The following is a 24,957-nucleotide window of genomic DNA, read 5'->3' as shown; positions in this document are numbered from 1 at the left end:
CAAGTTGATTAATGAATGATGATTCAAATCTGCACAAATGTTTTATTATTTATCATCCGTCGTGTAGATTTTTATTTATTCTGCAGCATCATGTAAATCATCCCGAGACCAAATAATTCAAATAATAAAGTTAGTCTACTTCTCTGTTATGAACACACAAAAAGTTGACGGTTCCACATATATAGTGTAGCTCATGCTCGAGTTCAACAAGCCTCCACTCTCTGCCAGCTGATGATATATTGCCACAGATGGTCTTTCCCAGCGCAGACACTGACAAGATTCATGTGGCTTTATGTCTTGATTTGGGTTCATACATCTTGTGGCGGGGCATTTCTCCAGGACCTCCCTGAGGCAGTGAACCCTAGAGGGGGGGTGGGGGGGGTGAGAAGAAAATTCAGCTCCCAAACCAGACGAGACACAATAGAGGCATTTATATGCCGCGTGTAAAAGTCAACTCGTGTGAGCTGAACAGAAAAGTTAAATAAAACAGAGACTGATTTTAAGGGATTCATCCAATCGAGAAATTACCTCCCGAAGTGCCAGCACATGAATACTAACTATGGACTGGAAAGAAGTTGAACTAATTTGTTGAGTGAGTTTAAAAATCAACCTTTTTCAACACTTTTATATAGAAACAAGGTTTTTCCTATCAGCCATAGATGAGATTCTAGATCTGGTCCAATAAGGTCGAAAAATACATAGAAAATATAAGAAAGAAATAACTTCACCTGCCAAAATATGCAACTTACCTCACACAACTGCTGCCGTTTCTAATATTCCAATCCATCCGAAGCTGCGTCGCCGGCGGTCTTTGTACAGAATGTTTCCGATTTGCAAAATGTGTTCTTTTGACATTACAGAATGGAATTCCAATTGGAGATTTTACCCTTTTAAGTAAAATAAAAAAAAGCAACTTCTACGACACGTGAAATGTCGATCTCAAATAAAGATGACATTTGTGAGTCGGATGCAGAAGCTTTTATATACCAAATGGCTAAAAAGAAAACATACTTTTACCCATTTCTTTTATTTATTCATTCATTTTTTGCGACGCTTGTTCCCTTATGCGGTTAACGGGGGGGATTGAGTCTATCCCAGTTTCATTGGACGAGAGGCGGGGGACACCCTGGACAGGAAGCCAGTCGGTCGCAGGACACACTAAGACAGACAACCATTCACACACACACTCATACCTATGGACAATTTCCACAAGTTTCCAATCAACCTCTGTATGTTTTTGGACTGTGGGAGGAAACCGGAGTGCCCGGAGTAAACCCGTGTAACACATGGAGAACATACAAACTCCTGCTTCTGTATTTTCTGTCCTTTCCGTTACTCCTGATACATCTTAAAAAACACTTTTACTCTGTGTTGCATCCAAGCAGACCGCTGGTCGTATTTCTTTTTGCCATTTTATATCCTTAAATTTAGATTTTTATCTCATGGATTTATACGTTCAAAGTTATCTTTTATCTTATCGTTTGTCTCATTCACTTTTGTGCAGCACTTAGAGGTATAGTGTGTTTTCTCCTGCAAAAATGTTGCCTTCTAAATCCTGTCAAGAGGGATTTACGCCATCATTTCAATGTCACTTTTAACAGCTTTACAAATCTTTCCTCCAATTAAGTTTCTCTTTCCTCTCGCAGCGGCCAGTCACCAGGGAGCTCTACAGAAAAACTCCACACCACTTCCTTATCTCGAGCGGGAAATTACCTCAGGATCAGATACACACTGCCGACTCAGACGAATTCCGCTTGCCACGGAAACCAAAGAGCGGACAAAGGAGAGAGAAAATGAACAAGTGTCAGGGAACGACAAGAGGTGGAGCTGATTCCCGCGGAGACCGACGTTTCGGCTGATCTTGGAGGTCATCTGATGTAATCCACAGATCATCATCTGCCACCAACGCTGGCCTTTTCGCACTCTGATCAACAGCTGGAGTCAAGCATCTGTCAGTCTGCGCGTCGCAACCTGCAGCCTCAGCGGGACGGTGCAGATCTCACACGGACAACTCTTACCTCAGAGTTCTGGAACGTGTCTAATGGAGCCCAACGGTACCAACGGATGATTCTGATAGATTCTCCTGTAGCAAGATTTAATCTCGAGATATTTTGATGAGAGATGAGATCTGGTCACACACAGAGCGTAACCATCATGATCAGCTACACATTTTTTGGACCAACAAAACTAGAAAAGGCGACACAAAGATCTCTATATTGAAGTCGTTTTCCAGATATACTTTCATCGAACAATTCACAGACAGACATGAGAAGAAAGTGGTGCTTCAACATATCGCACTTTTTCTTTCCACAGTCTCGCGGATTTCTATTTTTGCACACCGTACTGAATTTTTAAAGACTTTGTAGCAAGCTGCAGTCAGGAACTGCATAGGTCCGTTCATTTGTCCAAACTGCTAGGTGTTGCATTTACTCGGAAGGTAAACTTAGACACAACAACAGATCTTATTGACAGGAAGTAATCATCAAAACTTCTTTAATAACGACGCCAACAAAACAATGAACTCCCATGATGCCTTGCTACAAACTGCTATATTAAGCGACGACTAATTGGGTCGGTACGGTACTTAATTCTTACATGCATGTTGCTATGATATCAAACGGGATCGTTGGCTGGGCGGCAAAGCATTGAGGGAGCTGTTCAGGCCACTATTACTGAGAGGATCGATTAAATAATTTCCAGCTCATATGCAATGTTGGGTTTATAAGGTCAAATAAATTAATAAAAAATGTAGGGTTTTGTAAAAAGTGTGTTATAAAGTGCAACATTTTAATTAGAGTTTGGAAAAGGTTTATAAAGAGCGCATCAACATGTATTTCACTAGTGAAAAAACATATCAGTCTCTACTTGGCAGAGGCACCACTGTAGCTGAAAAAAAGCAACTCCATTTTTTTTTTAATTGGAATTTTATTTCTATACGACTAAATTTCATAGTTTGATTTTCCTCCGTCTTAAGTGAAGAGTCGTCTCAGTTTCGGATGAGACATAAAACTTGGTGACCAAGGGGACGACTTGAGTCCAGCGGCGCGAAGCCGTATTATAATTCACGCCGCAATTCATCTGAATGCAGGCGGGGGTCCTTCACGGGCGCCATGGGACGCTTGGGCATTATGGACGTGCCTGGACTCCGCAGCAATCGTGGCCAACCGTTTCGGCGGAACACAGCAGATGGCAAACGTATGCGGCGCTCATGCAGATCATCATCACCTTCATTAGCTGAAGGTGACATGGGACATCATCCGGCCCACATGTTTTTAAAGAAGCAGGTTAAAAAAACACAAGTTTTCTAAGGTTTTGTTGTTTTGTTTTTTCTATTATTGCCGTCAACATCAAGGTTGTTTGGGAGATATGTGTGAGTAATCACAATCCTCTCACTGCCACTCCTCCAGGAGCCCCCTTTTTCTCCCACCACCTTGAAGCAATGAGGTAAATAAGGGCTTCCAGCAGAGAGCCAATGAGCACGGCCCAATGAGCAGAGATGCATGTTTGTGTTGCCTTCCTCTCTGGACCCGAGTCGTTTATCTTAGCTGTCAGGTAAAGGGCAGGCATGGGGAAGGTGAAACTTTTTTTTTTTTTTCCGAAACACGCCCAGCTTGGTTTCCATAGTGACTGCAGGACAACAGTCGGTGATAAAAAAACGGTCTCAAGTTTTCCCATGATGCACCACACTGTGGAGACGTTTGTGTTTTAAATAAGAGAAATGAGCTATTTAAATTCTCCAGCAAACCTCTATTGCAGGCGGAGAGATTAATGAGAGCGTATTTACTCGTTGCTATCAGTCAGGTCAGGCGCTAAAAGGTAGCTTTACACTTATGAGGCTCTGCAGAGAAAAAACGCGATAAGTGATGGGATGTATGGAGAAGGTGAAGGAGAGGAGAGCTACTATCATCCACCCTCTATATCACACGTGCCAGACCCATGATCCAGGGCTCATATGTTTATATCGATTTGAATATGTTAAATCTTTTCTACAATAAGGCGCCAAAAAACGACACATTTTTTTTATTTATTCAAGGGATTGTCTTGTAGTTTGTTCTTCTGTGGAAAGGAAAAAATGCAGGAAGATGAAACATAATTTATAAATGACGATGCATTTCGTCCACTAAGCAAAGCCATGTTTTCTGCTGCATCCACTCAAAAATGTGAATTAATTATGTTCACAACTTTTCACAATCGACATCTCTGTTATTCTGAATATGATATTTCATGGACCTGCAAAATGATGCTTTGAAAAGCAAATCGTTCCCTAGTGAACAACACAAGAAGCTACAATAACATCACCCTTTTTTCTATCAAATGTTTCTTCTAACCAACATAAAAGTTACTTTATATTGTAAGACCAGATCAATTTAACTTTTTTCCAAGAAAGAGATATTTATAATTTGTCAACAATAATTTTTCATAATAATACTTTCTATTACTATTCTATTCTGTTATGTTCTATTATATTCCATGTTCTATTCTCTTATTGATTGCCTTTTGTGTCTTCTCGTTTGGACACAAAACTCTGCAGCAAGAATTCTGACCCGCTCTAGTAGAAGAACTCACATTTCTCCGATCCTTAAAACTCTTCACTGGCTGCCAGTTTCTTTCAGGATCAACTTTAAAATTCTTACTTTCAGATCTATTCATGGTCAGGCTCCTCCTTACATCAGTGATCTGATCCAGACTTACACCCCAGCTCGGACTCTTAGGTCTGTGGATCAGAATCTACTGATGGTTCCTGAACACGGTTCCGGACCAGAGGAGAGAAATCCTTCCCGACTGTTGCTTCTAAGCTTTGGAACGATCTTCCTCTCCCTCTGTGTTTGATGATCTACTGACTCCTTCAAGAAACATCTTAAGACATCCTTATTTGTGCAGGCTTTTTTGTATTTTCTGGAACTCCTGTGTTTGTCTTGGCCATTAAAAGTAAGAGTTTTTAAATTTGTATGTTTTTTTTATTGTATATTGCTATTGATTGTAAAAGCAATTTGTGACCCTGGTCTAGAAAGGTGCTTTACAAATAACCTTTACTTACTTACTTACAATAGAACATGCAATTTCTTCATACATTTTATTTTCTATTTATGAATGAATTATGGTTGAGATTATCAACCATTATGACTACATGCTAAGGTGACCAAACCTGTTCATTAAATACATGAATAACTACAAATGTATATGTATTTATGTAGATGTATGTATGTATTAGTTTAATAACTGTATTAATATACTAATGTAGCAGCAGAATTCTGCGTTAATCAGCTCTTGGCCTAGAAACAAACAAACAAAACGAAGATTTTAAAAAGGACAACAGAATGCAAAATGTGACAGAGTGTTGGACAATCACGGTATTAGCGACCGCTTTAGTCTTAGTGCGGGTATTTCAAGTCAGATCCAAATGCTGTTCGGAGCCAAAGTGATTCCCGTAAAAAAATATTCTAGAAACTATTCTGGAAGCAGGTCCCAAGCCTGTGAATATTCTCATCTCGTTGGTCAAGCAACTCCATGGATTGGTTAAGATGCCCATCGAACCAATCCCATCAACTCATACATTATTGATCCTCTCGCCTAAATAGTTAATTTGCCTTTCAACTGTGTGGTGCTTATTTTATCACACTTTGGTGAATTTTTTAAAAAGATTTGTACTTGTGTTTTAACTTTTGAATAAACAAAGAAGTTATGAATAAATAAAACTATTTGGCTTTGAACCCTTTAGTAGCAAGAATAGCAGAAAAGGGATCAACATTAGCGTTATTCTTTTTTTGTTCCGTGTTTCTGTGACTACCCAAAAATGTAGGTTCTAAATTGGTACCAAAATGGTACAAAGAAGAACAAACAATATTCAAGTTCAACTATAAATTGATCTTTAAAAATGCATTATATTGCAAATTCCAACAGCCCACACATGCTGCATATTTTACAGATTTTAAAGGTGAATAAACAGAAGGGAAATTGCAGCTATAAATACTTCATGACAACTACACTTTTCACTTTGCGGAAGCAAATGAAAACTGTGTTCGTTTAACAAACAAGTGAAAAAACAATCGACACGGACGGGAACCACACGCATTGTCAAAAAGCCTGCAGCCTTGAGATAAACCAAAACAATGATCCGGAGATATAAGAGTCTTTGTTTCTGGAGACAATCTGGGGACGGCGAAATGGAGACTCCTGTGGAGTAGACCTAGCAGAACGGACGTGTGGACGACGTGATCGTAGAATCAAGACGAAGTAAGGTGAGCTCGATAAGACGGCGCCCTCAGAGGGGACTCACTTAGAAGCTGCTTGAAAGTCTTGAGCTCTATATGAAGAGCTTTCATCTCAACCGACCCTGTGTTGGTGCCGACGGACGTCCTCTCTCAATATGAAGCTGGGAATGAGCAGTGATGGAGTAAGAATAAATCAAATATGTTTTGTTTTGTTAGCAAAAGCAGGTTCATCATAAATGAAAATTGGTATTTATGAAACCTCTGGCGCTGCTAATCTCAGGCACGATTTTGTTCAAATGTCCAAACAGAGAAGCTACTATAATACCCATCTTAATTTTCCACCTGTGATATGCTGATAGTGCTAAATTTCCACCTAACAGTAAGTCAGAGTTCGGTGTTAAAAGCAGTTATGTGTTGATGAAGCTTCATGAAACAGTGTCCTAATATTTGGGCGTCCACTAGAGGGCGCCACCAACTGATCTCTAAAAGATATGTTTCATGAAGCTCCAACACTACTGATCATTAATCCTAGCTTAAATTAAAAAGGCAACGATTTCATCGTCTTTGACTGTAAAATAAGTAGTTATTTCTGGATCTGCACACATGGATAACAGAAGATATCATCACTGTGCCAACAGCAGAATCTTTCCGCCCGCCTCCTTCTGTAATCATTTTTTCTATGGTTCATCTGTCACGAATCAGTGAGAAATCATAGGCATGAAGATATTTTTAATTCCAACTTCTAAGGCAACACTTGAAATCAAATCTAAAATCCAAAGATTTGTTGATTATTTCTTACAATGGATATCTAAAATGAACCATTCATAATTCAATGACGTGTCAGTATATTATCCCCCCGTTTTACTCATTTTATCAAACTTTTTTTTTTATGAAATTGCTTTATTCTTGGTTGCACTGTAATGCCTTTATATTGGACCCGTCGTCACCAAGGAGCTGTTTTTCACACGACCTTCAGCAGTTGTTTTGCATCACAGTAAAAATTCCTGGACCAGTAAATAGAGTCATGATGAGTGAAAATACAGCGTCGTAGCCATTAGCCCATCTGTGAGCTCATGGCACTCCAGAGTCTTAACTAGTAACGTTAAACAATGTTGTTGATGGAAATGACGTGTTTAACTAAAATCGTAAATTGAAAGTCGGCTTATTTTATTAGATTTCAAATAGTAATCCTATTAGCTTCCTTTTCAGCTTCAGTCGCTACTTTTGTTTCTAACTCAAAAAAAACAAACAGATTACTCTGAAAATAATCCCAACCCTTAGTCGACATGAAGGGGGGTGGAAAATTAAGTTAGAATTTGGGGTGAACTAACCCTTTACCATGGCGGTGTTTATAAACTTTTGCTGGTTTAGAAGAGAACGAGGCGCCTGAGCGGCAAAAAACCATACGTGTGAATGACAAAAACTACAGCACAAAACAGAATCTAACTTCAACATTACTAACCAAACTGGTTAAATATGTTGGGTTTAAACAAATACTGACAAAAACAATAACTGTGCCAAGTTTTCAAGCTTCAATTACCGGCTGCTTCACCATCACAACGTGTGGCTGCATCTCGGAATTGGATTTTTGCACCCTGGACCGCTCGTGCATGGACCTGTCGGGACAACACTCGTGCGTCCTCGTGATCAGATCTTCACATGTCAGCATCTTTTGCTTCATGGGGGACTCAACGATTCTGCCAACAATCTCCTTACAACTGCACCTCCTGCTTCTCCAACTCAACTCCCTGTTTGTTTGTTTTCCAGCCGCCCCTGATTTATATCTGGTGTAAAGAGGACGAGAGCTCCACCGAGACGGCGTGTCTCTCTGTGTGTGTGTGTGTGTGTGTGTGTGTGTGTGTGTGTGTGTGTGTGTGTGTGTGTGTGTGTGTGTGTGTGTGTGTGTGTGTGTATAATAGACAGGGCCAGGCTGATATCACACAGAGGTGAGCTTCTCTCTGACAGCTCGTCAACAGACAATAAGGCCTTGGATGTTAATGTCCTGCTACCTGGAACACCGCAGGGTCACAATCTGCTCCAGATGCTGGAGGCGAGCTTCCAGCTACTAGTGGAGATGAGGTGGTGGGGGGGGGGGGAGGGTGGGGTCACAGCTGGGGTAGACTCTAAAAAATTAATGGAACTACACACACACACACATGCACACACGCGACTACGACATCTGGACCGCCGCTCCCGGTTCCGTGGATCCCCTCGCACTGTCGCAACTTCAGAGATAATCTGAGCACAAATAATCAAAGAAAAAAAAAATCTCTCCTCACAGAACCAGATTGAAATTTTATCTGTCCGGAGCAATCATGCATAATTTGAGACGGAGAAGGGGCACGCACAGACGGATCTGTGTGCATACACAAGAGGGACTTATGAACTCAATTTAGTCAGCCAGACTGAGTTCTTGATTCTGTCACTCGGGATAATCGTCAGGATGTGGTATTCCGACTGAGCCCTGCGTCTAAAACCCGGGCAGGATATAAGGTCATGTCGGAGTGGAACTCTAGCCATGCGGCGCCCAGACCTCAAGTGCTCCGGCGGTTTTGTGGTTATCTTGGGTAGCCAGCCGTCGCAATAACAGAGAGAAGCTCCTCGAGATCGTCCTTCTCCCTTTTTCCCTTCCTGCCCTGCCTCAAATCTCGCCGCTGCCCGATGCTGACAATTCTCGCCGCACTGTGTTTGAACTGAACATAAAACAACAGGATAAGCATCGACACGCCTTTCAGTAGAACCACTGTTGCTGTTGTTTTCAAGTTGTTTAGAAACTTTACAGTCAAGAGTCACAGTAGAGGGACTCGCATGTCATTAAAGATATAAAAAACTAAATCAGAAAGTGATGAAATACTTTTATGTTTCATCTTTAATCTATATATTTGAAGCTTAAAGTTGAAACTTTCTCTATCAAATTTTAACAAATAACCCTTTACTCTATTGTTATAATTATGTCGCTGTTGAATTATTTGACAATTACAAAGATATGATACAATATCTGGCCTTTTATTTATGTAAAAATCATTAAATTGGACAAAAATACAACTTAATATTTACTTCATAACTTTAGACCAAGAAGGAAAATGACACTAATAAGATCACTAAAATGATAGATAACCTCTCCCCCTGGTCTGATTCAGTCTTCATAAAAATAAGTGCATAGTCTAGAACAGACCTAGGCAAAGTGCGGCCCGGGGGCCACATGCGGCCCTTTGACTGTATTTATGCGGCCCTCGTAATGTCAAAGTTTGATCATTTTTAAATGGTTCTAATGCATTAAAAAGTGTATTTTGTATTTATTATTAATTAACATTTTCACATAACACTTATTTACCTTTTCCCTCCTTTTTGTGTAATTTTTCGAGTATATATTAATCCCTCAAAATATTTTTTTAAAGTTAGTTGAAGAAACGTTTTGAAAAAAAACCTCATATTTACAAGAATAAAATTGCATCTTATTTATCTTAATACATGTCATGGCCTAATGACGAATGCCCTTTTTTTTAGGGATTTTTTCGTAATTATTTTTGCTTGACAGCCCCTAACAACATTCACAGAAGAATTATAATTGCCCACCCCTGGTCTAGAAAAATACCCCACAATTCACGCTTCAAACTTGTTTTTCCAACGTGCTAAGGATGTCTCACTCCCTCTCATTGAACTCATCTCTGAAGCAGAATATGATTTTCATATAAGTCATATCATCCATACGTCATGGGGAAACTAGGTTTGCCGAATCACGTCGATCTCGCCAATATAAATAACTATGTGCCCATTTTTTTCGTTTCAAATGTTTTTTTTATAGATAAGTTATAACTTAAAGGATTCACAGTCGTTTGAAACGTGCATTTCAAGTCACGTCGTCCGTGACTGGAACTCTGAGCCTCTATGCATACGTGTACTTTCGCGCAGGTCAAGTTAAGTCAAGTACACTTCGATGTAATATCGTGAAGCGGTTTGAATACTTGATACGTCCTCATTATACGTCAAAAGGTGAAGCGAAATACATGCTTGGTCCTTGTTAAATTCATTATTTATGTTATAATAATAATGCCTTTTTTTTCATTCGAAACACTATCACTAAAATGCAATAAATGTTTAATGTATTTTTTTTTTTTAATAATTTTGGCTTAAGTCTGCTTGTTTTGAATGTTAGTTTGTGCAAATTGTTTGCTATTTAAGTGTTATTAATTGTCTCGAAAATATTATTAATAAAATACAGTGTAGTATTAACAATAAAAGCAACATTAAATCCGTAAATCTAGTGCTAGAATTTTTTTATAGATCAAAAGTAATAGGTTTTTCTGTTGAGTGTGAACATATTTTTATATTTAACCAAAAAATATATATAAATAATAACAGTACATAAAAGTGTGGTTTTTTTTGCACTTAACCAAACACCTATATGAAGTTGTAAATTGACAGCAGTGGCAGGAGGAAAAAAGAATCGTCACAAGAGTGTGTCTAAGAGGACAACACTGCATAATAGATTTGACAGTGCATATTCAAAAGGTTCCACTCCAAAATAAGGGGTCTCTGCAGCGAGAAGTGAGACTTGGATGTTGCACATCTGTGTTTATTTATCATTTAAATTCGTATTGTATTCTGTCACAGTGGATGGAAACATGGATAAGAACCAGCACTTGACAGCAGACGACATTCTAAACTGATGCAGAGGCACTGGAGTGATCAGCAGACTGTCACGCTGTCTTCTGGGCTAGACAGAGGGCGGAGCTCCCCCTGCTGGATCTGAGCTGCTATGGCCGCTTGTTAGTCAGCGTGTGAGATGAGCGTCTGATCATTCAAACACGTATATTATCTGATTTAGTTTAAACACAGAAATTAAAATAATACTTTAACAATACAGTTAAAAGCAGCAGCTTTTGTGTTTTATTAATCGTTTTAAACTATTTATTTTCCACCTCAAACGTAAACATGATTACATTCATTCTTTGTTAAATAATATATATCTTTAACTCTGTTTTTGAATGCAAGAAACATGTCACTTCTTAAATCTGAAGGAGTGAACAAGTCATGGAAGCTTTCGGGACAGAGATTCATTTAAAGGGTTAACTTGATGAAAAGGTTAGATTTTAATATTCAAAATGTGTGCGCCGGCGTTCACGTTGAAAATCTTGAAAAGCAATAGTCGGGATAGAAAATATAGACAACCGCATTAAAAAGGGTCGACCTTAATCCAATCCCCGGCTAATTAAGAACAAGAGGTTGGCGCACTTTGGTCATGTGATTAACCCTGCTCCGGCTCGGAAGGTCAAAGGTCGATGATCTATTAACGAAGAATCTTAAAAGTCACCGGTTGTTCTTCTGACTGCGTTCTAATGTAACGGTGACAAAGAGAAGCGGATATCAGGTGTCGATAAACGCAGGAGCTGGAATGTGCTTTTCTTAATTAGAAGAGTCTGCACTTAAAGGACATAAACACATCGGAAACACCTGGTGTGTGTTGGCAGCTGCGAGTCGCTCGGCGTGTGGGAATGAATTAAAGCGAGTCTACGCAGAAGGAGGCGATCATGAATAAAACATGAGACTTGTTGAGGCTTCTGCTTCTGAGGATTTTTATAACTAGTGGATGTCGTCTCACGTTGGAAAAGGGGAAGTGAGGAAGTCGAAGAGGGGAAGAAATAGGGGGATTTCGGGGTCATATTAAAACATCATTGTCGCCACGTTGGTTCAAAAAACTCCTGCGTTAATGGGAAGGAATAAGTGCGTTTGTGATGTTTAGAGCTGTGACTCGTGGGGTTTTAGTTTTCTTTCAAGAACAAGAAAAACACTTGATAGAACGGGTGCTTTTTAAACATGCGTTTTTGACTTCGAATGTGCTTTGAAAGAGACGAACTCTACAACAACAACTCCACTAAGCTTGTCTCCAGAATTCTTTCCAGTGACTCAACCTAAAAATAAGGAATGATGTTTAACTAGTGATAGTCTGATGAAGCTTCATGAAGCATTGTCATGTTGTTTAGAGGCCAGTAGGTGGCGATATCAGTTTAAAAATTATGTGACGTTTCATTAGAACAGCTGTTGAAAACAAAGGAAAATATAGCAGAGACTGCCATCTAGTGGGCTCTGAAAATAATGACACTGCTTCATGAAGCTTCATCAGACCATCACTATGGTCAATAAAAAAAAAAATATATATATTTTTTTACTAGAGAAAGAGAAAACCACGCCTACTACGACATCAAAGCTAAATTAACTTCACATCCTAACGTTAATTTTGTATAATTGGTTGTTTTAAGTGTAATTCACATATGATTTAAGAGAGGAAATAAGTTATAGAGGCAAAATGAAGACGTTACGAGCGGAATGATAAACTTTTAGTGCTTTTAGTTTGAGTGCTTTTTAACCAGAGGAGCGTTAATAATAGACATTAAATCATGACGCTGGATAGATACATTCATGTCTTCAGCTTGACATGCAGAGTCCGACAAAAATATGTCAGCCTCAATATGACCACCGAATGCTAACATATTATTCATCAGCTAATGTGTGTTGAGTGTTTTCAGTCTGCTTCAAAAAAAAGTCAAATCAAAAGTGGTTCAAAAGATCAGGATTGGTGTTGAATACGACCAGAACAAAATATTATACTATACTATTATACTACTATTTCTTTACTAATCATCAAGATCAATGTTTTATATCAACTAAAATTTGTTAAATTTACTTGTACATAACATTTACTTCTATTACTAGTGGTTTTACACAGCTGTTCTATTGAAACCTCACGTTGTTTTTACACTGATGGCGCCACCTACTGACCTATAAAGATGAGGACCTGCTTCATGAATCTTCGTCAACCCATCACTCGTTATAAGAACTGTTGCAGTGCATTATGACTTCGGTGATATGAGTAAGTGCTTCCAGCAGCGAGCCGTTAATAACGGACGTAACAAAATGATGTCTCAGGCGTTAATAACTACAAGCGTGAAGGTGAAGGTCAGTAAGAAATATGATGCAGAGTGAATTAAGGAAAATTATAACTCAAGGTGTGGAGGTTAAAAAACAAAGACGGGCTGATGAAAAGTCAGACTAGATAAGCATCGATATAAGGGTGATGATGTCATTGTCACGTCGAGATATAATAAGTTAAAAAAATGTTGGGAATAGAAAGAAAGCAAATGTGAGTCAAGTTGAAACAACACTTGTGAAGGTGATGCAAGAGAACAGAAAGGAAAATAAGTTGCACTGTTTGCAAAAATTAATATTTAACTTTTTATGTTAAGTATATGAATTTCAAGAATGCATTAACTATAAAACTTATAAACTTTAAATCAATGAGTTGAAACAAATAGAATAGGAAAGCAAAGACAAAAAGGTTTGAATTGTGAAATGATTGATGAGTAATTATTTCAATATGATCTGTAATTAATTAAGTTTTTTTTAATTTAAATAATCTACAGTATTGTGGCAAATCAAAATATTTATATATAAAGAAAATAGTGTAATTTATTAAATCAACAGATGCAGTTCTTGTCGTTTACATTCTGTTGTATTTGAGTCCCAAGTGTTGCCTGCAACCTTTAGTTTCCACCAGCAGGGGTGAATATTGCTGCGTTTAATTTACTCTCCTTAGCAAATATCAAATTAAACCTGAGTCTAAATAAAGTGCTGCAAGTTAAAAGATCAAAACTAGTATCATTAAGGCTGTCAAGTGATTTAATGTGGTCCACTAAAAATCAAAGTCAGGTTGATATTGGTGATCTATAGATATTACAGTGTTTAAGATAAGATAAGGAACATAGATTGTGGATTTCAACAATAATACAGAGACTTCTATTTAGAGTAAAACTGTTGATGAAGGGAAAGGATGTAATGGGAGTGATTGTGGAAGGAGGACAAACACGGAGATAATTAAGATATATTGAGCATCCAAGAATGAAAAGACAATATAAAAATCCGAATATACAGTATTATATTTAAACTTCTTTTACAGAAAGTTTTGTTTGACCTGAAAATCATTTGAACAAACAACTATTTGTTAAAAAGTAACAATAAAATAAGAGTTTCAAATTTTGATAAATTAGTTACAATTAATTGCATCACTTGACACCCATAACTTTAAAACATGTGTGTACCCCTAAATAAATTTAAAAAAAACGTTGCTGTATTGACTGACTTTAAGACAAACATACTATTCTTGCGAGACACTGCAGATGTTGATGTTCCTTCTACACACAAATCAGAATTAAAGTCTGTGTTTAACTCAAGATAAGTGAGACAACACTATATTAGTCCAATGTCAGAAGAAATCAAAGGAATATCTGATACAGTAAACATATTTTTTCAAAGGAGTTTTGAGAACAACACAGTGGAATCGTGTCAATAGTATTTAGTGGTAGTTTAAAGGTCTGGTCTCTCCAGAGCTTCAGTCGTTATTATGTGTAATTAAAAACAAACTGCAGGCTGGATAACTCAATATCTCTGGGATTATATTCTGTTGTTTTACCCTCAATCCTCTGCATCCAGCTTTAATTACATTCCATCACAGTTTCTATACGCCTGTTGTTGAGACACACTTGCATATTTGTCGATTCATTATTGTATATCTCTTTAAAGGAGCCACGCAGGAGCTCGCTTTAATTAAAACAACTTGATGTGAGATTTCCGGTTAGCTACCTACAGAAGCCGCACAAGTGTTGAGCCGTCAATAACCTCCGATGTTTTAATTACGACAAAATATAGCGGCTTTGAGTCGCGGTGTGGTGTGGTGTGGGTGTGCGGAGAGACTGGCAGACATAACACACCTAAAAGAGTGTGTTTGTTGAACCTTCTCTGCAGCCCGGCGCCATCTCCTGCATCACAACTGCAGAGATGAAAGCTGCTCGTGTTCCTGCTCTGTGATCTTATCTGATTGTTCCTCTCTTTTTTTTCTGGTTAAAAAGGGACTCGGATGACACTGCACATTAAATCTCTTTTCAAACCCAAACTTGTAGTGTTCTGTTGTTTTCCTTGAGGATCTTCAAGCAGATCATCATCTTGGCTCCTTCATCAACTTCCTTTATAACCAATAAGGCTGTTATTCATATTTTTGAAAATGCTCCTTTAAATTCATTTTCATCAAGTGTTATAGTCATTCATTCATTCATTTTCTACCGCTTTGTTTCTTCTCAGAGTTGCAGGGGGGGCTGGAGCCTATCCAAGATTCTACGGGCGAGAGGCAGGGGACACCCTGGACAGGATGCCAGTCTGTCAGAGGACACACAAAGACAGACAACCATTCACACACACATTCATACCTGCGGATAATTTCTTCAAGTTATCAATCAACCTCTGTATGTTTTTTGGACTGTGGGAGGAAACCGGAGTCCCCGGAGTAAACCTGCGGAACACGGGAACAATATACAAACTCCAAAAAGAAATGGCACAAGTTTGCTCCCTCCTAACCTGGAAGTGAACCGGCAACCTTCTTGCTGTGATGCAATCGAGCTTAACACTGCGCAGTCGTGCTCCCCATTTTATTATTATTATTATTATTATTATTATTTTTATTATAAAAGGTCGAGTCATATAAGATCCGCATGTATGTCTCTGACGTTTTAGGAGGAGGAACGTCATCAAGCCCAATCTTTTATTCCACATCTTAGAGGAAAATTGGTTTGGTTTTTTTTTTTTTTAAACTCGCTGACATTAAGTGGGAACTCCATTATGAAAGCATCTCTCTGTAATCAAATCCTTTTTACTGCCCGCTGACTAACTCTTTCTTTTGTGATGGTGTGCAGATGTGAAATGGAAGGAAGAAGAAGTTCAGGAAACTTGAACACGCAGACGTTTTCCTTTTCATCTAAACCTAAATTCACTACAATTCCAAGGCGTCTACATGTTCTACAAGTAATTGCAGTTGTATTACGGTTTTAAATGGGCAGTCATTTTAGATTTTTTACTTGCTTAAAGAGGAAATGTTGTTCACTTGTCAGATGTAGGGTCAGAAGGGACATTTATAAAACTTAACATAGAAACTTATACTTGCATAAAAAATGCTATTTACAATAAGAAATCACAGAAAAACGTACAGTCATTGAACGCTTTTTTTTTAACAATTTTCTTCACCATGTGACTTTGTCTCACCCAGAGAGTCTATGAATGTCACATGACCACCAAACTATTTTACATTAGTGGGTCAGAAACAGTGATTTCAAATTAACTACCGAGAGATTTTGTGAAGTTACCAGGAAGATAAAACCAGGAACTCAGGTAGTTCAATTGAAACAACGAATTGCAGTAAGAATATTCAGACATTAGGGGGAGCCATAAACTATTTACAAAAAAACATGGATAGGGCCTTTAAAAAATATGAAACTTGTTCTAGGGAAGCCGCTTTATTGTGTCATGTTTTCATGTGATTTGCATGTAGTTTTACAAGTTACTAGTTTTGTTCATGGATGTTATATGGATGAATCATATTTTATAATATATACAATCAAATATTTTATATATACAGTATATATTTTAAAACGGAATCTGCGGGCCAGAAAAAGAAAGATTCTTGGTCACAAACACCTGACTGCACTTTGGAGATGCTTTAAAATATAAACTAGGCAAAAAGAAATTTTAGATTAGAAACTATATCATAGAACCAAACTCAAAAAATAACTGTAAGCTGGCATGAGTCAAGATAAATAAATGTTAAAAATCTGTCTTAAAATGCAACAACAAAAACCTATTTGCCTCAGTGAGGGAGACAGTTGGATGTTCAGGCCTGATTTGTGTATTGGTGTACCTGATTTTGTGTAATAAAACGCAACAAACAACATGAAAAAAAGGGAAACTAAGGATAAAAACATGAGATCAGTACAGAGTTATCCATATAAGGGAGATGCTGCCTGAAATTAGGAAGGTGATTTCACATGAAATTGCTTCAACAAAAAGTGCAAAATCTTTGTTTAAATCCTGGTTTGTTATGTGTGTCCCGATAAACAATCTAGGTCTCGGAGTAGCAAGTGATCTAATGGAGGTCACTCACCTGAAAAGAAGACAAATCTTGGAGGTCACACAAGTTCAGATAAGCCTTTATAAATCATCCACATCACAGCAACACCTTTTATTTCCCTCCCTCAGTAGTTGTTGGGCTCTGACCTCCAGGCACAAAGATATTTATTGCCTTTTGTGACCGTTAGTGCTGACCGGGCCACTCGTCTGTGGTTCCAGACTGACTGAAAGGGTTCTACGTCTGCAGGAAACAGTCTGAAGCTGCAGGGGCTCGATTTTCTCCCCAGATCCGCCATGTATCTTTGGTCTGGTAATGACTGAATTAAATAAAGGATCTGCCACTGAGGGTGAACAGAATGAGCTTCAATCAATGAAACTGCCTGAGAGCGAGACGGATGGGGGTTAAAAGCCGAGATACAACATAAACATTTCCCAGAGGCTGCCAGCAGATTTGACAGGCAGCTGGTTCTTTTTTTTTTCCTCCAGCATATAGGAGTCATCCCTTCTCTCTGACTCCGAGATGAAACTTGAGGTTTTGTTTGAAAGTAACAAAGAGAAAATTGTCGGCGGCAGAGAGAAACTTAAACTTAATACTTTGTCTGTGAAGGTTTGAAATGCAGCACCCAAACACTCGTTATTTATAACCCTCTCAGCGCCTCTGGTTGCCGAGATCAGAATCGATGTGAGCCACAGGTGATGATTTATGCTGCTGCCATGGCGGGTTTGATTTACACCTTCCTCCAGATTTCCTCTTGGGCCAAAGGGAAAAAAACTGAAATTTAACAGCTCCAATTACGAGCCAAGAGATAAGGTGGTGCGGTCGTGTGTTGGTTAAATCCTGTCGGTCCGTTAGATAATCATATTTGAGGTACAAATGCCAAAACTGAGAAGGCGAGCGGATGTGATGAGGATTCAAGACAGAAGATGGCTGCTGGTGCAGTGAGATCTTCATGGAGATACAGAAACCAGAAACGATGACCAAGATGGTGTCTGAAGGAGGGATGAAAGAGTTGCGAAAGAACAAAAGAAGGATTATGATTGTTTTGCAATTCTGAGAAAGCTTTCAAAAAGTCCTTGCAAAACAAAGTTGGAGACAAAGTACAAAAAAAAATGATTTAAAGGTCTTTATAGTTTTATAGCATCAAAACTATAAAGCGTTAAGTGTTGTTGATTACACAATTTCAGTGTCATTGTCAATATAAATTTATAAATTTAACAATTTTAAATAAATACGTAACCAACATATTAATTAAAAATTGTTTTGTTTTTTTAACCCAAAATGTCATTACTTTTGACATTAGACTTAAACATGCTTGTTAAGTTTAGTTCAAGTTATTTATATTTTAAATACATGTTTTAAATCATGGCCTATGAAGATGTTTTACATATACAACCCTGTAATGTGTCTAATAGAATGAGTGTCTTTGTAACGGCCAGAAAATGCTCACAAGTCATATCACTCAAACTCTTGCTGCAGCCAAGGTCACAAGCTAAGACATTTCTGCCCAAACTGTTAAGATTTCTTGTATACGTAACGCTTAACATTACCAACCTGTAACAAATATGAGATAACTAGTTATGAATGTAGTTTTTATTCAACTGTAAAGTGAATGGAACAGGATGCTATACTTGCTAGCTTTGATAGCCTATAACATTTCGAGCCTGAGGTGGAATCCACCGCCCCATAACCTTATATAACTCATTTATTTTATAGTTTATCTTGAGGATTAAAGTCTACATACAGTAACTCTCCAGTAAAGCTAACACTTTGAATGCTATACAAAGAACATTTTTATGAAAAAACAATTACTTTATGTTTCAAATAACAGATTTAAGACATTTTTTGGTTGCAATTAAAGTTCCTGGCACTACATTAATTTTTCAGCTGTCATTACCATCTAAATAAACAATCAAATCCCACGAGATCTCAGTGATGACTGAGGACGAGAGGATACCGTTGACTCCAACAGCTTTTAAAGTTGATGTTTGGACATATTTTGGTTTCAAAACAAATGAAAGCAGTTACGACCTCATCGTCATGTGGTCTGTAAATTCTGAAACACCAGAGTCAAGTACTCGACAATACTACAAATATATCCTTGTTACTACAGTATCTCAATGTAACATACCTGTATCGTGATACGTGCCAATACACATCCCTACATAGGACTGGGAAAAAGGAAAATGGCACCATACCATAGGAACGACCCAGAAGATGGACAGAACAGTCTTAAAAGTCAACCATCCGTGGGACTAAGTAGTAAAACGGCTGCTGAAGACGTAAATCGTTTGTTTTGCAAACAGGGCAGAGGTAATGAGCTGAGCAGTGACAGATGTGTAGTCTTGACATTTAAACTGGACATTTACAAGTGGGATCGGGTTGCTCAGCATTCTGTCCATGCCGGCCCCCCCAGAGAGTCCACTCAGATCAGCACCTATTCTTCCCTTCCTTCCTTCCCGGCTCCTGAAGCCGAGACGAAAAAAAAAAAAAAAGGAGCTTCTGACTGAAAAACACGAAGCTGGCAACTCCAGCCCTAACGCAGTTTGAAATACAGGCCCGGTTGTCATTTTGCCACGGCTGACAGCGGCTGACAGTAAAAAGAAACAACCGCACACGGAGGATAAATGAGAAGGCCCTTGAGTGATGACAGCCCGGATGAGATAGAGAGCGATGATGTCACCGAGACGGGGCGGCTGACAGACACCATGTACCAGCTGCTCTGATTATCTAACATCTACCTCCGTGGATGGACCCGGCTGATGGTGGTTAAATGTGAAGGTTGTGTAGAGCTTTTATTGTTATTATTCATCTTCCTCCACGAGATCTTGGACCGTATTCAACGTCCCAGTTTACTCTCCCTGTTTTTAAACGGGGTCAAACTGTGTGTGAAGAGTCACAGCGGGATGTTTTGGCTCCTTCTGCCGGACTTTTCTATTTTGTGAAAATGTGTTGAGGTGAGTTCGGAAATAACCCGCGTCAATAAATAAGGCCGGTGAGTGGCCTTGATAGGTTTCATTGTCCGTTCAAGACCGAAAGAAATCAACCCGCCATCAATCAAACCACAGCTATGAGTCACACGAGGCTTGTTCAGCGCGAGTCGTTTTTTGTTCCCTCAACTTCGCTCCTTTTGATCCGGTTTTGATTCGAGTAAATCCCAACTTCCTAACCCGTAAATAGTCGAGCGAAAGGGAGGAGTGATGTATTATTTGTGCGCTCGTGTTCACAGAGACAGTGAGGGATGAGCTTATTAGCCGCGAGTGTTGCGGTCTTCTGTCAGACACATTTGAAGTGACTGTTGTCACATCCGTGAACCGAGCAGGAGCCGGAGAAGAAGAGGTTGTCATTACTATTGCAGGCTTTATGTTGGGAACCTCAATCGTGGGCAGCAATAATAGATGGTGTTGCTAGATATAGATTGCTGTATAAAACATAGTTTACAAATACATTTAATTTAAGGGCAACTTATGTCAAACCCAACGTTGCTGACTCACTCACATGTTTCAAATGTTGAAGTCTTTCTCTTCAAGATAAAGTAAGTCCCTCATCATGACCATGTTTTGAACTTAGTACTTTATTAAGTTCTCCTCTGTCTGAAATCTGGGCAAGGTTTGGAGTCCATTATGACATAATAATGGCTTCACTCCTCCTCCAGCCAGCTGTAATCATGCTTTGTTTATACAACGAGTCCCTTGGAGTTGTCGACCTGGAGTGGGAATGATGACGAAGTTGAACTTTAATCACTAATGGAAAGAATAAGATTTAAAAAAAACATTCTCACTTGGACCTAAACTTTGACACACCCGTTTAGACAAAGGTCTACCAAGTGAACCAAACACATATCAACACAATATGTCACCAAAAGCACGTGAAGGTTCATTATTTTTAGAACTTGATTACTTTATTTGAAACTTTTAAAGTTATTTTTGCATTAGCAACTGTAGTTAGAAACCATAAATGTCAGTGAAAAACACAGGCAGATAGAAGCATGAGAAGAAAGTAAATGAATGAATACTTAAGATGGTTATTTCAACAGAAAAAAAAATGTTGTTGGGGCCAAGAGAGAAAAGCGAATGGTCAGAATATGATGGAAAAACACAATAAAACTATATCCCTAACCTAACTATCCCATAAAACATTTTATAAAACTATAATAGATGGATATAAAATTAAAATAATTCTAAATATGATCTTAATATCTACTCCAATGGCTTTGAGGAGCAATAAATATTCAGTAAAATGACAAACACGGAAAAAGAAATAAATACCTAAGCAAGTTGATATTTAGTGTCAATACTAAAATAAATAAATAAGTATGTTAGCCATCACTGTCAGAAACTTTGTTCCACAATCACTTCTAGTCTGGCTTCATGAGGTCAGCATAAATACAGTCAAATATCTTGTTAAAGATTTAAAAGCAACAACATGTAACATTGACATATTTGTGTAAATATTTTCTGTAATGATTGGGATCATTTTTCATGACTCATGTAGAAGAACTATAAAATAATTAGCATTATTTGAACAATGATTGTCCCCAATATAAAAGAGCCTTTTTCTTATTTTGTAAACAATAACAAACGGATCATTTACGATGTTGCAGTGACACTATTATGACACTAGGGGGATTTAAAATCTTAGAGGTTTGGCCTAGTATGTAAAGTATTGTAAGAAAATCTATTGATTTCACAGTTAAGCATGAACCATGGGAGGAAATCAGAGTGCCTAGAAAAAATGTAAACAACCCAAGGGAGACCTTAGTAAACCACCAACAGTCTACCTAGCAATAGAAAAGCTAACATAACACAGGTAAACAAGGATGAGGTCAATAAAAGCAAAGTTAGAAATGTCATGAGTAGTGTTGACAGACGTGTGTGAGCGAACCGAGGTAAAAGCATCATCTGTATACTTAACGTTGTGATACAAGTTACGGTTAATTCAAGTTGAGCTTGGTCTCATTTGACACTGATGCGACACATTAGATGAAAAATTTAAAATGTCTGGACCTGATCCAAGCCTGAGCAAAGTGGTGTGTGCAAGAAGAAGTTTGTCATCTGTCAAAGATAGTTTACGTCACCCGTCACTCGTGTGAAAAAAAAGGCGGTTTCAGGACGAACCTTTTAACCATGTTTGTTCCGTTCCAGCAGAACAGCCCGTCACTGGACGCCAGCTCGCTCATACATAGCTGATCCGCCAGGCCTCCGTAGTACGTCAGGAAGAGACGCAGGCCGTTCAAGAAGTCTCTGAAATCAAGAAAAGATTTTCTTGAACTTTTTCTACACTGTGAATACTGAGCTTTGTTTGACACCTTTTTAACACTTTTTGTTCTTTCCCTACCGTCTCTTGACAGCCAGTGAATCCCCTGACAGTCTGACAGGAGCCTTGAGAGGAAGAGAATCTCTGCTGCCGCTTCCTCGCTGGGCGCTGATGGACTGTCCAGACCTCCTGCTCACTGCACCACACAGCTTGTGCACCTATGTCAGAACAACCACCATTTACTCTTTAATTGGGGAAGCAGACATGGTTGCAAAAAAAAAAAAAAACAACCGCACAGGTCATGTCTGTAAAACTTTACGACACACACAGTGCATTCATGCAAGTCTAGGGAACAATAAGTGAGCTAATGATGCGCTCGTTGCAGAAACATTAGGCTGCAGTTACAGATGACTTCCACTAGATGGAAGTGTGGCACGTTTCTGTTGCCATTTAATTGTAGCAATTAAATATCCGCAGGGACCAAATTATATGGTGACCGTAGAGCCAAAAGAACGAAGTGAGAAATAAAGAATTTAATATGATGGTAAAACTTCATTAAAATAAATGAATATGTACTTGTTTTTTTAAAAAAAGCTTTAGAACTAATAATAATAATACTAATAATCTCTATTTATATAGCGCCTTTTTAGACCAGGGTCACAAAGCTATCTAATTAAATAGTATTCATTCTGTACATTTATTTAAATGATTAAACCATTCTAAGGAAAATAAAAACATAGCATATTTCATATATTTTACAATACATTAAACACAACATTTGTGGTGTTATGCTTATATGTAATGTCATATACATTTAAATGATATAAAAATACTACAACCAGTAGCCATTAAAAAATGACAAATTAAAGGAAAAACATCTTAAAAGAAATATATTTGACAAGTTAAAAGAGTTTGAGTTGAATCACACTTTGCCCAGGTCTGAAATATAAGCGTTAAAAAAGTGAGGAAATTGAAATTGTAAAAAGAATAACAATAGAACACAAATATGTAGGAGAAATTCTATTGTTTTCTTTTGTGTGTCATTCAGCTTCACTGTTAACTCAATAGTTTGAACTCTCACAATTTGAACCTCAAATTGACACAAGTGAAAACAATATAAAATGACTAGCACAAGGCCGACTGAATAAAAATGAGGATATTTATTCTCCCAACCTGCGATGATAGACGGGCTCCGTTCCTCTGGGCGTGTCCAACCGCGTCATGAAGCACGACGTGAACTCCCAGAAGAACTTGCTCCAAATCCTGAGCTCCTTGCATCTGAGCCGACAACCTCTCCAGCGAGTGGACGAACTCCCTCCAGTGGGCGTCGATCTCGGCCATGCTGGCCAGACACCCGCGCATCACGTTGAGGCAGTAGCCCATGCACGGCCTGGACTGGGTCAAACCCTGTGAGAGCGTACAACTTGTGAGGTTTATTTGGGATTGAAAAGGTTGAAAAGTGTGATCTTACCTGACAGTGAGGGCAGTAGTGCATCTTCAACAGGGCGCGTTTGCACTCGCGGCTCAGCTGAAGATGATCCGTCGTGTTGATGACCTCGATGCCGAGGTGCAGAGCTTGAAGAAGGAGCTTCCCGGACACTCCGGACCGAACGATCTGATGAGCCAACAGGCTCGGCGCCGAGCCGAAGGGCCTGATGATCCGACTGGTCGACCTCACGCACTCGGCGTAGCCCGGCGTGACGTCGCCGGCCCCCGGCTGGAGGAGGCGGCTGTAGACCAGAGGGAAGAGCGAGTCGAAGAAACGCTGCACCAGCTCGTCCACGTTGAGCTCGGAGCCCAACAGGAAGAGGCCGATGTCGGTGAAGAGTTCTCGCACCGGACCGACCGCCTGGTTAGCCAGGCTGGGGTAGAACTCCTGGAGCAGAGCGTTGGTGTGATTCTCCGCCTGTCGCATCAGAGCCTCGAAGATCTCTGTGGAAGGAAACAAAACCGCTATTATACAGGGTTCCTACTTCTAAAGGCAGGTTAGATGGAAGACTTTTAAAACCACTTGAAATTAAACTCAAGACCAACTACACAATCAACCAAATTGGAGAAGAAAAACACCACATCAATAACAAATTCTTTTTAGAGTTTTTAGTCCACTGAAAAACTTTCATTGAATACCATTGTGCCGATCTAAAACATTTCCTTCATAGATTACACGATCCTCGTAAGTAGTTCCTTGGTACAACTTTGAGTCATGAAGAAAAATGTTGGTTCGACATAAAATTTCTGTTCTTCAAAAAAGGTTATCAAGGAGATCCAGGAGCAGAATATAATGCACAGTGTAAAATTATCAAATAAAATTGAATGTACAGAAGAAAAAAATAGAGGTTCCGAAAAAAGCGCTATACTTAAAAGGTCCACAAGTTCTCTCTCTCTCTCAGTCCAACTTTAAATTATAAGGTTGGTTCAAACAAAAGAGCAATAATCCAGTGCAGGTAGCAAGACACACAATCCATTAAAAGTCGGGAAATTATATTAAAATACCGAACAACTAGCTAAGAGAAAGCTCTGACGAGAAAGAGCCAGCAATGATCG

The 24,957-nt window shown here is 38.8% G+C and overlaps 1 protein-coding gene across 1 annotated transcript in view; it reads right to left on the bottom strand.

Moving 5' to 3' along the window:
• gpc5a (glypican 5a) overlaps positions 1 to 24,957 on the bottom strand; it is a 135,983-nt gene that overhangs the window by 81,904 nt on the left and 29,122 nt on the right. Inside the window, exons 3-6 of the mRNA XM_087794002.1 lie at positions 23,885 to 24,345; positions 23,587 to 23,820; positions 22,495 to 22,631; positions 22,275 to 22,400 (exon numbers count right to left, since the gene is read on the bottom strand). Coding sequence (XP_087650128.1) covers positions 22,275 to 22,400; positions 22,495 to 22,631; positions 23,587 to 23,820; positions 23,885 to 24,345 — 958 coding nt within the window. The remainder of the gene's footprint in view (positions 1 to 22,274; positions 22,401 to 22,494; positions 22,632 to 23,586; positions 23,821 to 23,884; positions 24,346 to 24,957) is intronic.

The sequence above is a fragment of the Callionymus lyra genome, chromosome 6 (assembly GCF_982586985.1).
Source record: "Callionymus lyra chromosome 6, fCalLyr1.hap1.1, whole genome shotgun sequence".
Classification (NCBI taxonomy): Eukaryota; Metazoa; Chordata; class Actinopteri; order Syngnathiformes; family Callionymidae; genus Callionymus; species Callionymus lyra.
The sequence above is the reverse complement of the archived record's forward strand: the minus strand, read 5'-3'. Positions and strand labels throughout refer to the sequence as shown.